The 16,199-nt window shown below is 36.6% G+C and overlaps 1 protein-coding gene across 16 annotated transcripts in view; it reads left to right on the top strand.

Moving 5' to 3' along the window:
• LOC149917299 (uncharacterized) overlaps positions 1-9,300 on the top strand; it is a 109,337-nt gene extending 100,037 nt beyond the window's left edge. For 14 of the 16 annotated variants that reach the window (XR_016468406.1, XR_016468404.1, XR_016468409.1 and 11 more), the window contains 2 exons: positions 4,679-4,775; positions 6,218-6,543. Coding sequence is in view for 3 of the 16 variants with exons in the window: in XM_090144409.1 (XP_090000535.1) it covers positions 4,679-4,764 (86 nt within the window). In the remaining 13 variants the exon portion in view is untranslated. The other 2 variants (XM_090144411.1, XM_090144410.1) reach the window with 2 other exon arrangements.
• The last annotated feature ends 6,899 nt before the right edge of the window (positions 9,301-16,199 follow it).

The raw sequence follows: 16,199 nt of genomic DNA, 5'->3' as shown, positions 1-16,199 counted from the left end.
TCAACAGTAAGCACTGACCAATTTCCCACACTTCAAGTAGGCACATCTTTTTCTGAAGAATAATGGATATATGACATCTACCATGTAATAGGACTTGAAAATAATTTAGTAGGTGGATCCCAAACCAGGCCATGAAAACATCACCAGTAGCATCCAGAGTGGAGAAATTAGTCAGAGCCACATAATTGTTCAAGAACAGTGCTAAAACAAGCTGCTAAATGCAAATCATTTTATTTGATTTCACACTCCAAGTTATAACAAGTCCACAAATCATTGGAAGGTCTTCTGGCGTTTTTTATTTTGCATTTTCTTGATATGTTACAAAGAAGATGCACAGAAATATTTTAATAGAATTGATCATTAATGAAAGATTTTTTTTTTGACTGGTCTTCACACATCACCACAACAGTATGCTAGAAGTATGCATTTCTAACAGAAGTAGGAAAATGAAGGATGTTATTGTATTTATATCCAATACAAAGTGAACCATTACAAAATGTGACACAGAAAACTTAAAACTGAAAAAATTGATGTGCTGTAAACTATTGTTCCATCCCTGGCATACAGGAAGAAAATAGGGGTGTTGCTAAGCGCTACAGTAACATCAGCTCTCTGGCCTGGTATGCCTGTGGAAATTGCTTACTGCTCTGGATTCCATCAAATATGGTGTCAGCAGTTCATAATCCTGCATGGAGAATAATTCCTCTTATCAAAATTGATAATTTTCCAAGTAAAGTTATCTTCAGTTAGCATTTCAATAAAAAGAGTACTCACACATCTTGGAGACTGGAAGCAGAAAGGACTTCTTAGGTTGTCAGATTAACTAATCTGTCTGCCCATACATGATCATGCACTTATAATTCTTGGGATAATGGCATTTTAATTTTACAAAGAGAAGCAGGCTTTATCAATTCAGAAAAAAAAATAAAAATCTGTAGACTTCTCCTTTGCAGACTTAATACGTCTTATTAGCATTAGCAAGCAAAGGCTGAAAGGTTTTGGATTTTCTTCTTTCAAACCAAGGTCATAAACAATATTTTTGTCCTAAAATTGCATTGAAACTAAATAAAATATGTTTGTAGCTATTCCTCAATTGTTCATTTAATCTGTTTGTATCAGGGCTTCCATAGTTCACTCTCTAGGGAGTAGAACAAGGAAAAGGGTAAAATTAATTAACAATTTTACAATTAACACTTTAAACTGTTGAAAAACATGAAGTTTTCTCTGTTCTTTTCAGTACAGCTTTGCCTTTATTGACATAATAAAAGCTCTGGTCTGGGGACTGTCTTTGAGAAGTTGTATGGATGTAGTAATGAGTCTGCAGGCTATCTCTCACACTGTCTCAATCCTGATTCATTTCTTTTCCTGCACAAGGTTTGATGCTTCTTGGATTTTCATAGATTTGCAGTTGGGTGGTTCTAATTAGTGGAATCACAATGATATTCTGTTACAGAAGCAGTCTCTGGCAAACTTTTTGTCAATGCAACAAGGTGCTTAGTAGTTAGAATTGCTCAGAAGAGGAGTGCTTTAAGTGCTTTTATGCAACTGGTAGCTTGCTCTGCTACTCACAATTCTTTTGGAATTAAGGATTGTCAGTAGTCAGACATCGTTTTCTAGTTAGCTGTACTCACGTGGATCCAAGGTTTCTATTGCTATGCTCACAAAGCTGTAAACTGTGAAGAAACACAAATGCTTTGATACAACTAACATCTGCTGAAGCTTGTTTGCCCCACATTTTTTATGGCATATATTTAGTTGTCGTTAGAGTATCGAAAGTTACTGATATTGTAGGTTTTTCTAGAAATAAGAAGTCAACTGTTCATTTTTTCCCAGACTTTCACAGATCTTACTGCTATTTAATCTGAAACCCATTGTAAACACAGTCCGATATAAAGTAAACATAGAAGCCTCAGTATTAGATAAACAGAACACTCAGGATTCACATTGTCTTCCAGACAAGACTTCCCAACTTAATTCCCAGCAAGTTTTCCATATATATATATATCAATTTCTATGGGACTTTATAAAGTTTATGTGGTTTATTTTGATGAGATCTACAGTTTTACTGACTGCCCTGGGAATTTGATGGTACTTGCACATTTAGTAGATTTAAATTCTTTTGGTGACTGTGTATTCAGAAAGCAAAGACAGTGTTGCATACAATAACAAAATGTGGGAATACTAAGGAGGTGAAGAAGAAAATATTTTTGCTTCTTCCATAAAAAGAATACATGTTTTATTGTTTACGTGAGTTTTTGTAGAACCTCTGCTTCTCTGACATGAACTTCTATGGAGAGTTGTGCTAGTGGTATCTTCTGTAGAACGACAGAAGTTGTTTATAGAAATAGCCCTTTTGATAAATTTCACAGGCGCTAACAGGAACAAACAGAATAAAAAGCCTGGAAATTGGTTTACAGTAAATTAGATATGGGTACTTAAAGGACATTTGATAATTAACACTGTATAATTGTGTAACAAAACAGTGAAATGTTATGTGAAAAAATATGATCTTGATAACAATTATATTATCAGTTTATGATATTAGGGTAGGCCAAAGTGATAAAATAGGAAACCAAAATCTGAGGACTGCTATTATGTCTAGATACCAGTATGGGGTTTTATAATGAGTTTTTAAGCAGAGTAAGCAAATTCATACTTCCTTATCTCTCAGCATAGCTAAAAACTATATTATTGCATGCAATATAGATACCTAGTTCCTTGTGGCTTTTTTTTAGTTGGCTAAGAAAGCTTAGACAATTATAGTTAGAATTTTTCTAATTTGAAAATATGAGGGATATTTTTTATTGAAAGTGTTGCAGAAAATGGCACGGTAATGGTATTTTTGTAAAAACGGTGAATTACATTTTTGTTTGGGTTATCTGAAAAGAAAATACAGAATAGGACCACTGTTGAGAGAAATGAAAATGATAGTGAAGAGGGCAGAGGTGTAAAACTCAGCCTCAAATGGAAAAGGCAGATGTGGATTGGATAAAGGAACTGCAATCCAAACATTCCTGAGAAATGCGCAACAGCTTTTGCAAACACTCCCCTTGATAATTAGTGCCCTGCTTTGCATCTTCTGAGGGTCAGAAGGGTTTTCAAAGCAGAGAAGGCAAAGGATTTCAACCCTGATGCCAATTTCTAACTGTTCCCACTCTTACTGTAGGCACTCTGTAATTAATCAGGACATTAATTTAATATTTTCTAATAAGCTTATGTCCACCTATTGCATAATGTAGAAGTTTCTCCAAATTACTTCTGTCCCAGACATTTAAACAGGAAATCAGTGAGTGCAATGTCTGCAGCTCCTTACAAGGAATGAACAGTTCAAAATTCATAGCTAGTATCAAAAATTCCAATTTACCCAGGTGCTTAGAACAATCCCTATGTCTGTGTACGTTATTTTTACTCCGTGTACATTCATGAAGAAAAGTTGCATATATGTAGGTCGAAAGATAAATACAGATATCGATTAAAGTAGCATTTAAATAAGCGTATGTCCTTCAGGAAAATCATACGCAGAAAAATAGCCAGAAGTTTTTTTTATGTGAGAGGATAGATAGTCAGTAGACAGATCCATATCTCTGTTCTGCTGAAGAATTTCTGAAGAAACTGGCTGTTTGTTTTATGAGTGGTTCTTTTGCTTTTTAAAGTCTCAGCTGAATAACTATGGCTCTACCCAGGCCCTCTGCTTCCCAAAGTACACAGAGAATTGGGGAATAACTAACAACTGTGAAAATAATTCAGACATCCAAATATGCTATCCGAAGCAGTCATCTCATGAGACAAGGCCAAACCTTTGAAAATCAAGGCCAATTTATAATGAAATTTGTAAAAATGTATTATTTTAAAGTATGTTGTATACAGAAATCTTTTAATAAACCTCTAAGAAGCATTTTTTGAAAATGTTGCTTTGTGTCATCAGGGTAAACAGGGTGGGACTTATAAACTTATAAAACTTATAAGTTTTCAGATATTTCAGGATTCAGATATTGGAAGCAAAGACAGTTCAGGAAAAGAAATCTACTAAAAAAAACCTAATATCATTAAATGATTTTAGTCTCCTCAGATTGCAGATAATGTGTTATTGTACTTTTCATTAAGAAAATAAATTATTTATGTACTATTTGAATGCAGTTAAAAAAGGCTCTTGATGTACAAGTTCAGAATAACCCTAAATTTCTGAATGCACTGAACTGCAAAGGTTAAAGGCCCTTTAACTGTTTTATGTTGCAAGATGAGCTCATTCCAGAGTGCGTTCTGCCACAAAACCCTGGTCGATCCTTGTATTGATTTTCTTCAGATACCTTAAGTTTCTGTTATGTATTTGTCAAAACATCTGATTCTTCAGCTGTCACAGCTCTGAGCAGCTTAAGTAAAGCTTTGGTGCTGGGGTTTTCTATTTCTGCAACCTGATTGATATGCAGTGAGGTCCTTTGTTGAAAAAGTAAGAAGCTTTGGAACAGAAAATGTGATGCATACAAACAGCAGGCATGCATTCTTTCCAAATGTTGGTAGGTTGATGGAAGCCTTGCCTTTTGGAGTTGGCCACAGATGCCTACTGCTAGAAATAAGATAGTGTGTAGGGTCCTTTTTCTGCCTCCCAGTCTCTTGATGTTATCTAGATACAAATTAGTAGTCATTTTTTAATATATATATATATTTTTTTTTTGCTTAGCAGTGTGCTGTCTTGGAGGGCGTTTGCCTGCATTCCCAAGGAGACTAATCCATCTTAGATACAGGAAGCCTAAACTGCTTCAGTGATAAGGAACATGGTAAGTCTCTTTGTGCTGACGTGGTTGGGCTGTGGTGTTTATACTGCGTTTGACACGTTCAGGGGTTTAGCTTATGTGTTTTTCAGCTCATTGAAAATAATATACTGCACTTAGCGATTGCAGAACAAAATGTCTTCTCATCTTCTCTATTCTGTGTCATTTGCCATAGCAAAGTGCTAAGAATAATTCTGAAGACGGAATATTATGTTGTCCATGTGCTATTTCTCACAGAAATAGAAAATAGGACAATGTTCTTGTTTACTTAACAGTTTCTTTCCATGAATCAGTTCACTAAAAAGACCTTGATATATGTGAAAATATAACTCTTGTCTACTGTACGGTTAGGTAACATTTACCTAAGTGAGTGTCTATGTATTTTGGTGTTCCACTATTTTGTTCTATGAAGAATGTCTTCAAAATTTCCTTTCATTTTGAAACCTATCAGTAGCTCAGCCTTCAACAGAAGTTCAGTCAGATACATTTGTTTCCACGAAGACCTATAGCCGTCTTTCTCTTTAGAGAGGTCATTACCTCTACCCCAAATAGATTAAAACTAGCTTCCTCATTGTCTTCTAAATTAGCAAATTCACTAAGAAAACTGGTGCACATCATGAAGTTAATAGCATCAAAAGTTATTCAAGGATAAAATTTCTGAATTTTTATGGTTTGAATTATTTTTCACTCTTTGCCTAATCGAAACTGCAGTCTATGCTTCTTGTGCACTTTCACAAGTACCACATTAAAAACATCTCATGAATGTTGAAGTGCTGCTGAAGATACTGAAAGGTGAGTTTTCCCAACTGTCTCTTAATTGAAAACAGAATTTCTATAAGGTTTTGGAGAAAAGCTCTGATAAGTTACTTATTCTAACTTTGAGAAGATGTTTGTTTTGTTCCAATTCAATGATATCAATTGGAATTCTGCCTATTTGTTGGATCCTTCAATCTCTAAAATTATGGTGCTGAAAGTTTTTGGTTGATATGCACACACACTATACTACAGGGTATAGTTAAGTATGCTTGCCCATGCTATTCTTCCTCATGAGCCTGTGGAGAGTGTGTTGAAAAATGCAAGTGCACAACAGCCCTAGATTTGCAAAGTCACGTTCAGACCATGCTTTATAGAGCAAGGTTTATATAGCTTGCAGTTTCACTGGATGGTAAGTTCTCTGGGGTTTTGGTAGCTACCTCAGCACAAACCAATCTAATATGATAACTATTGTTTTATTGGCATAATGTCACCTGCACAGAGAGGCAGTATGCTAGGCTTTACTGCTACAAATTTTGTGAGATTTTATTTTATATGAGAAATACTGTCATTCAAAATATTTTCATGGTACCATCCTCAGGCACCAAGCTTTTAGAACGTGCTATGTAGCTAGCTGTTCTTAATTCCTACCAAATTTATCAGGCAACTTCAATTTTCTTGACATTTCTTGACAGCGTGTGCACTGGCGGTTGGCTCTGTCAAGGTGCATGACCTATGCAGTATTCTGGAGTTGGGTTCTTGTCCCACGGACAGCTGTCAGCATGAAAAGCTGGGGCAGATCTAACATCGAGAGTATCAATCCTAGCAGAAGTTTCTAAACTTTGCTGTGATCTTTCTTCATCATTAAATTGTAATAACAAAATGAAGTAATGCAATAACACACCATTTAATTAAATTAACCACTTAATTTTAATTACAAAATAATTTAAAGGTCTTATTGCAGTGGTTTCACGTGACAACTTGTTGCAATGCACAGTAAATTTACCTTTTCATTTTTTCCATAAAGCTTTCAAGGTGCATCTGTGCCATAACTATTGGCAGGTTGCTCCCAGTGCTAGACCATCTCACTGTGCACTCTGAGGGGTGTGCAAGAGAAAGCTGAGAGGCTGCTAAAAGTGAAATGATCTTTTATTCTGTTTTGTTGCGTAGAACAAATAAATATTTCAGTCAATGTTTTCTTCCTGATGAATAACCTATGGTGTTCTCATTCTATATGGTATTGTTCTCTGAAATCGCTCTTGCACTCAGGCAGATCTGCATTCATATATCTGCAGGAGACAACCCTAAAGCATCATCCTGAAGTCATCCTAGCTAAAAAAAAAAATAATCCAGCAGCCGCCAGCCAGAAACCACCAGTCAAGTTCCTTTATTTTTTGTCTCCCTTAGGCAAGTGGCCTGAAGTCGTGAAAATGGAAAAAGTGCTCTGAGAAGAGCATTCATGAGACAAAAAAAAACCATTAGTGTCTGTAAGCATTACTGTCTGTATCGTCAAAACTCTTAGTTTTTTTGATAGATTTTATATTTCAGTGCCTGATTTAGCTTAAAACATAAATATCACCAGCAGGACAGCTGTTTGTCAATTGCACTCATGCAAATTTTTTAGAGGTGCTAACTGTTCTTACAATAACATTAACTACAAGTTTCCTCAGTAGTGTTTTCTACTTGTGTGTGTATTTTAAGAAATGTGATCTCTACCATCAGAAGTCCAACCAAAAATACAGGTGGCCTGAGTGTGGTGATCTGTGCTATTTGAACATCAGTAGAAGATAAACGAATAAGCAGGATAATACTCTGAAAAGATTGACTTTTTCACTTGGTGGTTTTACATCTGTGGCTCCATAGATACGAGTTTGACAGAAATGCCAGTGATGTTTCTAAGAAATAACGGTAAATGGCATTTGGCTGATAAGGATCAAAATTGAAGTACATGGCAATCTTCACATATTCTAATTCAGTAAAAACAGGACTAGTTCAGTACCGGGATTAATGACACCAAGCTGAGTGATGCAGTTGGAACAGCAGAAGGAAAGTATGCCATCCAGAGAGACCTTGGTAAACTTGAAAGGTGGGCCATGTGAACATAATGAAATTCGACAAAGCCAAGTGCAAGGTTTTGAACTTAGGTCAGGGTGATCTCAGGTATGTATACAGACTTAGAGAACTCCTTGAGAGTAACCCTGATGAGAAGGATTTAGGTGTCTTTAGGGATCAAAAACAGCATGAGACAGCGGCGTGCACTTGCAGCCCTGAAAGTTAGTAGTTCCTGGGCTGCATCAGAAGAGAGGTGGTCAGAAAGTGCAGGGTGGAGATTGTCCATCTCTGCTCTTGTGAGGTCCCATCTGGAGTACCATACCCAGGTCTGCTGCCCCTAGTTGAGGAAAGATGTGGAGTTTTTGAAGGGGGCCCAGACGAGGGCCATGAAGATGATGAGAGGGCTGGTGCACCTCTCACATGAAGGCAGGCTGAATGAGCTGGGCTTGTTCAATGTAGTGGAAGAGACTGCTGCAAGGAGGCCTCATTATGGCCTGCCAGTATTTAAAGGGAGAATGTAAACAGGAGAGAAATCAACTTTTTAAAAGATAGATAGTGATAGGACAAGGGAAGTTTTAAACTGAAGGAAGATTTAGATTAGATGTCAGGGGAAAGTTTTTCACTGAGAGTGTGGTGAGGTGCTGAAATAAGCTGTTCAGAGAAGTTGTGGATGCCCGTCGCTAGAAGTGTTCAAAACCAAGTTGGTTGGGGCCCTGGGCAACCAGATCTAGTCCTCAACCTAGCGGTTGGCAACTTTGACTGTGGCAGTGGGCTTGGAATTTGATGATCCTTGAAGTTACTATCAACCTAAGTAATTCTATGATTCTATGTTTCTTCTTGTATCATCTTTTTATATTTTTAGGAAGTGTTCTGTTTTCTTCAAGTTACAGTTTGCCATTTGCCTAATGCAAAAATGACACCTCATAAATTCTCAGAGATCTAGAGATGGCACATGAAACTGTTCTTCACTCTGAAATTTCATTAAGCTTCCAAAAGAAAATATTTTTTCCTTTTTCTGAGCAGTTGTTAGTGGTCATGGGTGATCTTGAGAGCTGGAAAACATAACAGCATGCAATGATTTTGTTCACAGTGACAAGACATAAAGAGGCACAGTAAGACAGCTTATGGGAAAGATAGTACAATAACAACACTGACCTCCTGACCTTTATAAATTAGGAAGTGCAATTTCTAAATCAAAAACAGGACCAGAAGTGCTGGGAATGGAAACAAAGTTAATTCTCTGTTGTGCAAAAAACCCTAGATTTTCATAACAGCAGGTCGGATTTTTAGTCCTTTGTACGTGTCCATTTGTTTCATAAATTCCAGACAGCTGTGTGCTTGGAATGGCTTTGGGAACAAGGACAACCAGCGGAACAAGGGAAGACTAGGAGAATGGCTGGGGATCAGCACTCTTTGCATGCTGAGGAGATGCACAATTTCTCTGGAGAGGGAGATTTGAATATTCCTAAATGATGAATTTCTTTTCAGTTAAAACTCTTCTCTTCTGCAGTATCTACAAAGTTGACTCAAGACACAGAAACTGCAAAAATCAATACCTGTTTACCATCAGAGAAAAATAACCCAGACCCGATCGCTAATCTAAACACTAAACAATCACTATATCTTGGTGGCATCCATTAAGAGATTTTTTCTGCTCCTACTTCTTTTAATTTTCTGTAAACAAGATTAATTAAATATCGTGGATCCTGGAACTTAACTGATCTCTATCAGGAGTTTAGTGAAACATCCTTTTGAGGATGGGGAGGTCAGCTGGGGGCTGGGAAGGTGGGATTAGGTATATTTTTGTTTCAAGGCATACTCTATTTCTTTACTCTCAAAATGGCTTCTGTAATCACAGTACTAGATTATAGACTTGTTTTTCAATATAGCCTTATCAGTGTATTCAGTGTTCTGCTATTTGAAAAGAAATGTTCTATACCTTGTAACATTCATATAATCTATGGGAGTAAGCACTTTTTTGAGTTTTCTGATGTGTGTGCAAAATGATCTGTTGAGAAGAACCCATTCTAATATTATGGAGTAAGATCTTTCATCTCAAAAATATTACATTGTTCTACTAGTAATGTATATTTTTTTCTATGATATTTATTTCTACTTTTCCATGACGCATAGTTGTTAGGAAAGGATACAGAAAAATTTCTTATTTTTGAATATTTTAGAAAATTTCTTATTTTAGACAGAAAATTTCTTATTTAAGACACAGTGAGTAAGTGGATCTTGAATGAGCATATCAATTTTTGTGTTCACAAAGCAGATAAAATACAGGTTTTTGGGCAGGCAGTTGATGTACATTTTATGTGGTAGCTTGTCTGGGAAAAAATACTTTTTTTGTCACAAATGTAACAGGACTGCCCGATAGCAACCCAGGCCTGGGACAAGGAAGTATAAATAGGGCTCTATTGCTGCTATTGGAAAATAAAGCTATAGCAAACACTTATGAAGTATAGATTTTGTAAACGCACTACATTTACAAAATTTACAATATGCATAGTTTCCACACTATAAGCATGGGTCTTTGGGCAAAACAGTGGAGATAGAAAAGTATATGTCTTAAGAACATATAGATGCCTGTGTAAACAGAAGTCCCCACTGTGCATGGAAAGTCCATGTTACGTTACAGTCAGGTGATAAGGATGTGTTTATGGGCAGGCTGGAAATTTGGATAGGCTGAGGCAAAAGGAGTACAAAACAGTAGTACAAAAAAGATGGAATTTGTTGGAATTACACCACTGTTACTATGATTTGTGCCACAGAGTTCATAAGGAAGGAGAAGAATGCTTGTGTGGTATTTTCATTCTGTTTTCTTGATTATTTCTAACTACCTTACTTTGATAGTGGAGTCCACCACAACTTTGTTGTTATTACTTGGGGGTGGTTTTGTGGCATCTTTTTACCCAGATTTTCTAAAAAAAAAACTTTCCCAGGCTTGTCTGAAGATTTGCTATCAATATTGATTTGGTATGTTTCTACTTTTTACATGTCTGAGTATAAAATATAGGATTTTCTGTTCTGTGATATTAAGACAAGAACCTGCAAGCCAATAGAGAGCTTAATGATAGAAGTTCAGATCAATAGTATAGGAGTTCTTCTGCACATGACAGTGCACAATTTAATTCCTTACTTTTGCCACTTTTCGATAGCAAATGCATCATGAGCTCTATGAGAATACGTTAGAGTTAATAAGAGAGGAATGAATGTAATGAGGTCATGGATCAGAAGAGATCCCATCTAACAGATGTGAGGAGCCAGCTTTCAGGCCACCCAGCAGCAGCAGGGCTGGTCATCTTCCACTCCACTCAGAGAAGCAGCTGACCGCTGCCTCTCTGTTCTAGGAAACCCATGTGCTCTTCTGACACGTGGAGCACTTCTGGTCCACAAGAGAACATCATACCCATCTGATGCAGTCAGTCAGGGAAAACTTGTCCAGTGCTGATCTTGAAGACCAGAATTTCTTTTTTTTTTTCTTTTTTTTTTTTCTCTTTTTTCATTTTGAAGACCAGGATTTCATTACTCACAGAAGAATCTTGTATTGCTGCATTCTCTTGACCTACTCACGTCTTCATTTTCCTCCATTTTGACTAGATCTTTCTAAAAAAAAATTTTTCCTCGCTAATTTCTGCTTTGAGTCGTGTTAATTCCAAACAGATCAAGAGTTAAAACACTTAGTCCTGTGTTCTTTTCTTTTTTTTTTCCAAAGGATGAGTCATATGAGTACGGATAGCCTTCTGTTATTCTTTAGTAAACTCAAACAAGGATATTTAGTCCCTCATTAGAAAAACAATAAATCAGAGAACAGAAAAATGTGAAACAGTAATTTGAGATAAATAATTTCTGTCTGTGTATTACAGTTGTTCTTTTTTTTTTGTTTAGAAGATGCAAAAACAAACAAACAAACAAACAAACAAACTTCATAAAGTGTGCAGGATTGCTAGTCCTGAAACCTAAAATCTGGAACTTTTCTGTTCTGAGGTCCCATGTGAACCAACAGCTGAAGTGCAGCACACTTGAGTGCTGTTGGGAACTCCATGTACTGCCTGGAACTGCAGAGCTTTGAGTTGAGGCAGCAGAGCCAACAGCACAGTTGGGTTTACCTGGTACATCCCTGCTTCCTGCGCAAATTCTGTGCTGCAGGGATTACCTCCTATATCTGTTAGTGTGATCTCAAGCTGCTCTCTTGACAGACTTGGAGATATAGGAAAACAGAATTTGGGCAGTTGTATAAAATTAAATATAGCTCACCAACTCACAATCAGATTTCTTTTTAGTTAGTTATATACTTTCTGCTATTTTTCTGTACTTCTGGTGCTTGTCTAACAGCTATAATATAGAGAGTGCAAAAGCCTTTGCATGACATCGTCCTGACATAAAGTCTTACCCACAAGTTCTATTAAGTATTTTCTTAAGTGGGTGGAATTATGCTATTTCTTCTAAAAAGCAAAGGTCTGGGTTTTTTTCAGTTGTACAGTGGAAATCTGAATTAGAGACAAATAGAAAGGATTCCTTGCAAAGTAAGTCTGACACCTCAGTGAAAAGGAGGAGCATCTTCTCCAGGGCAATGCGCCAATGTTCTGAATTAACAGATTTCATCATTGGCGACAAAAGTAGGTGTGTGTTCAGTACAAAAACCACGCCCTGGCCACAGATCTTGAATTCCCCAGCATTCGGTACACCCAAAGGTCATTAAACTCATTTGGCTTGCATTCCTCCTGCTGTGAAGAGAAAATGCTGTGGGTGCTGTCTGCTTCACCCTAGTGCAGTCATAATGTTGGCTCTACTTTAAGAGCCTTTACAGCTGTGCTGTAAGACAGTTAGTTCCCAACATGACTCAGAAGAAGGATTTTATTTAATCTGCAGAGGACTTCTGCAAAAAAAGAATTTTCATTTGTGAAAAGAGTTGAAGCTGTGCAAAGCTGAAAGCAGAATCATGTGAAGAAGAGGCTCATCTCAAAAGCTTATTTCCCATTGTCTTAGGAAATAATTTCAGTGAAATGGAAAGATGGGAGACTACCTTAATTCCTGTGATTGTTCTATGAGTAATCAGTGCTTTGGCTGTAGTTTGCATTACTTCTAGCATAAAGAAAAACAAATTCGTACTACATATTGGGCTACAGCTTGATACATCAAGAGGAGGGGATTAAAGTGCTAGAAGGTTGTTTATTTGTTTTGTGGTTTTATGTTCAGCTTTTCCTATGGATCAACTGTTTCTAAAAGGTGACCTGGAAGAGAAAGCAGTGTGATAGATGTATCTTAGCAGCATGTGTTTGTTCACTATGAGTACAGTCCAAGGAAAATAATAGTCCATGAAGGAAACTTTGAAGACCTTAACCCAGACTTTGGTGATGTGGCGTTTGAGGAAACTTCCCCAAATGAAGCATCATTTTCATTTTTGCTTCCTTTTGCCTTTGGTCATTATTTGTACTATTTTCAGCTTTTATTTCTTTGAAGTCATACCCCTTTTTAAATTCCACAATTCTTTACTGTCAATAAAATCTTCACTGAACAAAACCAAATGTCTTGTTTCTGACATGGTGATAATTCCAGTGACAAAAATTGAAGATCGACTGTTCAGATTAAATGCTTGGGAACAAAAGACAGCCTGTTTTACTTTGGGAACTTTCAGACGCTTAGGTTGTTTGCACAAGGAATTATCTTTGGTGTAGGTGGACACAGAGTCACCTGATAAATACAGAAAAGTACATCTCTTATTTGTCACTGACCATAAGGCTCAAACATATACAAGTAATTTCAAATTACAGGAGCAGCATTAATACTCCAAAGTCTTCTGAAGCTGAGGTTTGTCACTCCTACATTATCTGCAAGACTCAAAAATCAAGATAACTGTTTTTTCTCCTGCAAAGAGGATGTGAAAAGGAAGCCTCTGCTCAGAAAGTGCCCGTGAATACTCAAGGCAAGCTGTAGCACTGTCTGTTCAGGTAATTAAAATCAAACAGAATTGTGAACGTCCTATCAAAAAGAATAGATTCATGGTAAGTAAAGGCAATTGCCTTATAGTTTTACAGTAGTAATATAAAATCGAGTCTACACCCATTGTTACATGAAGCTAGCGTTAATGAGAAACTCCAGCGAAGCTGATCATTGCCATTCATTGATGGGACACAGCAAAGAAACAGAACTCAAGGAGGCTAATGCCCATAGGTTATTTTGTTTTTTTTTATGGGGTGTAATATTCAAATGATACTGGTTATTTTTCTATTCGGGAACCTCATAATTAATTTTTGTATGAATTGAAGCATGAAGATTGTTTCCACAGTGCCTATCAGAAATAGCATGTCATGAGAAATATGGCTTCATAGTCTAGTTGGAGTGTAATTTATTGTAGAAAGTAAACAATCCAGGTTGCCCTCAATTTTTTAAAAGGATAAACTCAGGAACTGTTAGGAAATATTTGGTGTTGTCAAATGGGCAGAAAAATTCATAGAATTCTATATGAAAGTGGCTTTAAGTCAAAGACCATGGTCCAACTTCTTGCATTTTTCTTTGGCTATTTCAGTGTGAACACTTACCATGTAATAATCATGAAATTCCATGTACATTGAATAATTACTGTGACAAACATGTAAGGGTTAATACAGAGAAACAAAGTGCCAATAGAAAACTGATCTGAGTACAATTTTGATAAATAGTTAATTCAGTTTAACTATCATTGCATAGCTGAGAATGGTTTGAATCCAATGTCTGGGTTCCATGAGCCTCATAGAGATAGGCAAATACAAAGCATTTTGAGCCTGGATTCAATTTGCACTTGTACAGTTTTGATTTAATATTTTAGTCTGTACCCTTGGCCATGTACACAGCTACAGTTAACCCGTTTTTTATACCATATTCTATAAAGATAAAAGCCATTTTGTCTGCAGGGGCAGGGAACTACAGCAAGCAGTTACACAGGTAGACAGTTTAGTCACTGAATAAAAGTTCTGCTAACCCATGCAGAAAAGCAATCAGAAGATGCAATTTGGACATTGGATGCTACTTTGGGCTGTTCCTGTTAAACATCTCCATTGAAGGGCACCAAACAGATCAGTACAGTTATTAGTAGATACTGTGGTTCTGAGTTGTGTCCTGAGCATAACTTCAAAAGAAGAAAAAGCTTACAACTTACAGGCATATGCATAAAGATTTGAAGCATTTTAACTTCCCAGCTAGGGTAGCTCAAGAGCAGGTTGTTATCTGTTTGTTTATTGCAGCTACTTGAAATTTATAAGCCAAATAACCTAATCTATTATGTAGCAGGATACTGCATATGAAAACATAAAGCTATGTAAGATAACTCTGCCATCCTAACACAGACAAAATGGAAAATTTGAGAGAACTTAATTCATTTTAAAGAAAAAGCTGTGCGTAATAGTTTTGGAATACATGAAGCCATTCATGCCTTATGAGTGTGTAAACACAGAAGAGACCCTTTGCACATGTTGAAAGTGGCATTAAGTTAAGACTTCTTCATACTTGTTTCTGCCTGCCTCGCCCTAAGTGACCCAGGAAGAAGAGAACTTTTCCATTAAAGTGCAAATATGTTTCAGATAAATAGGTTTTGAAGTAAGATCTAATACCTATCAGATTAAAAGATAACCTCAAGATGCTTCGATTTTTTTTTTTTTTATGCATATAGAAACATTGATCCATTTTTGGGATTAGGATTTTTGGGATCTTGGGGTATAATGCATAAATGCATTACTGACAAGAGACAGTTCCCTGGCTAATTGTAGTCTTAGTGATACTTAAGAGTAAATGAGTGAGCACTCCTGCAGTTAACCAGCTGGAGTAAATTAACTGAGAATAGTAATTAATTTGGTTGCTGATTTATCAGACGTGCACACTAACATAGCTTTCTGCATTTACTGTGGAGTTCCCCAAATTTTTAATTAAAGCTACATTCTGAACAAATCTACATTTGTAATAAAATCTGGGTAAGGCATCTGATTTGGAAAATAGCTTTCTACATTCTGATCCTCCTTATTCTCAGTGAAGTGTTACATGGAATAAGAAAGAAATGAGGCTAATAAAAAATATTAGATTTATTTTCAGCTATGCCCTCCTGTTTGAGGAGCAGACAGGAAAGAAAAAGATGGTATTTGTTCTGCATTCCTTCCAAATGCAATAATAATATCATAAAGCTGAATTATTTGAAAAGCATTAGTTTGTTATTATTATTAGTTATTAGTCATTATTAAGTGCCTGTGAATAATATTTTTTTAAGTTATTTTTTATAATGTGACATTTCTCCCAAGGTCACACTAAATCCTGATGTGAGAAAAGCACCGTAAGAAGTGTTGCAGTTTTTAGCCCTCCCCCCCCCCTTCACTAACTCCAATGGCTCCTCAGCAAAAATACCTAGGTATGCATAGCTGAGATTTCTCCGTTTCTGGGGTCACCTAAGGCACTCACCTTTCATTTCAAATGGGAAACACTAAGAATTAAAAATTGTGTTTGGGCTGTACCCAGTGACTGCTGATTTGCATGAAAAATGCTTTGCCCCAGGGAGGTTATGGCTGGATTCCTTTTCTCACATCCGTGTATCTCGCACAGAGTGTGCACTAACTGCGCGTGTATAGGCTCAGCATGCACTTCAGGCACGCACAAAAG

This window comes from Phasianus colchicus, chromosome 7 (genome assembly GCF_987193195.1).
Source record: "Phasianus colchicus chromosome 7, bPhaCol1.hap1.1, whole genome shotgun sequence".
Classification (NCBI taxonomy): Eukaryota; Metazoa; Chordata; class Aves; order Galliformes; family Phasianidae; genus Phasianus; species Phasianus colchicus.
The sequence above is the reverse complement of the archived record's forward strand: the minus strand, read 5'-3'. Positions and strand labels throughout refer to the sequence as shown.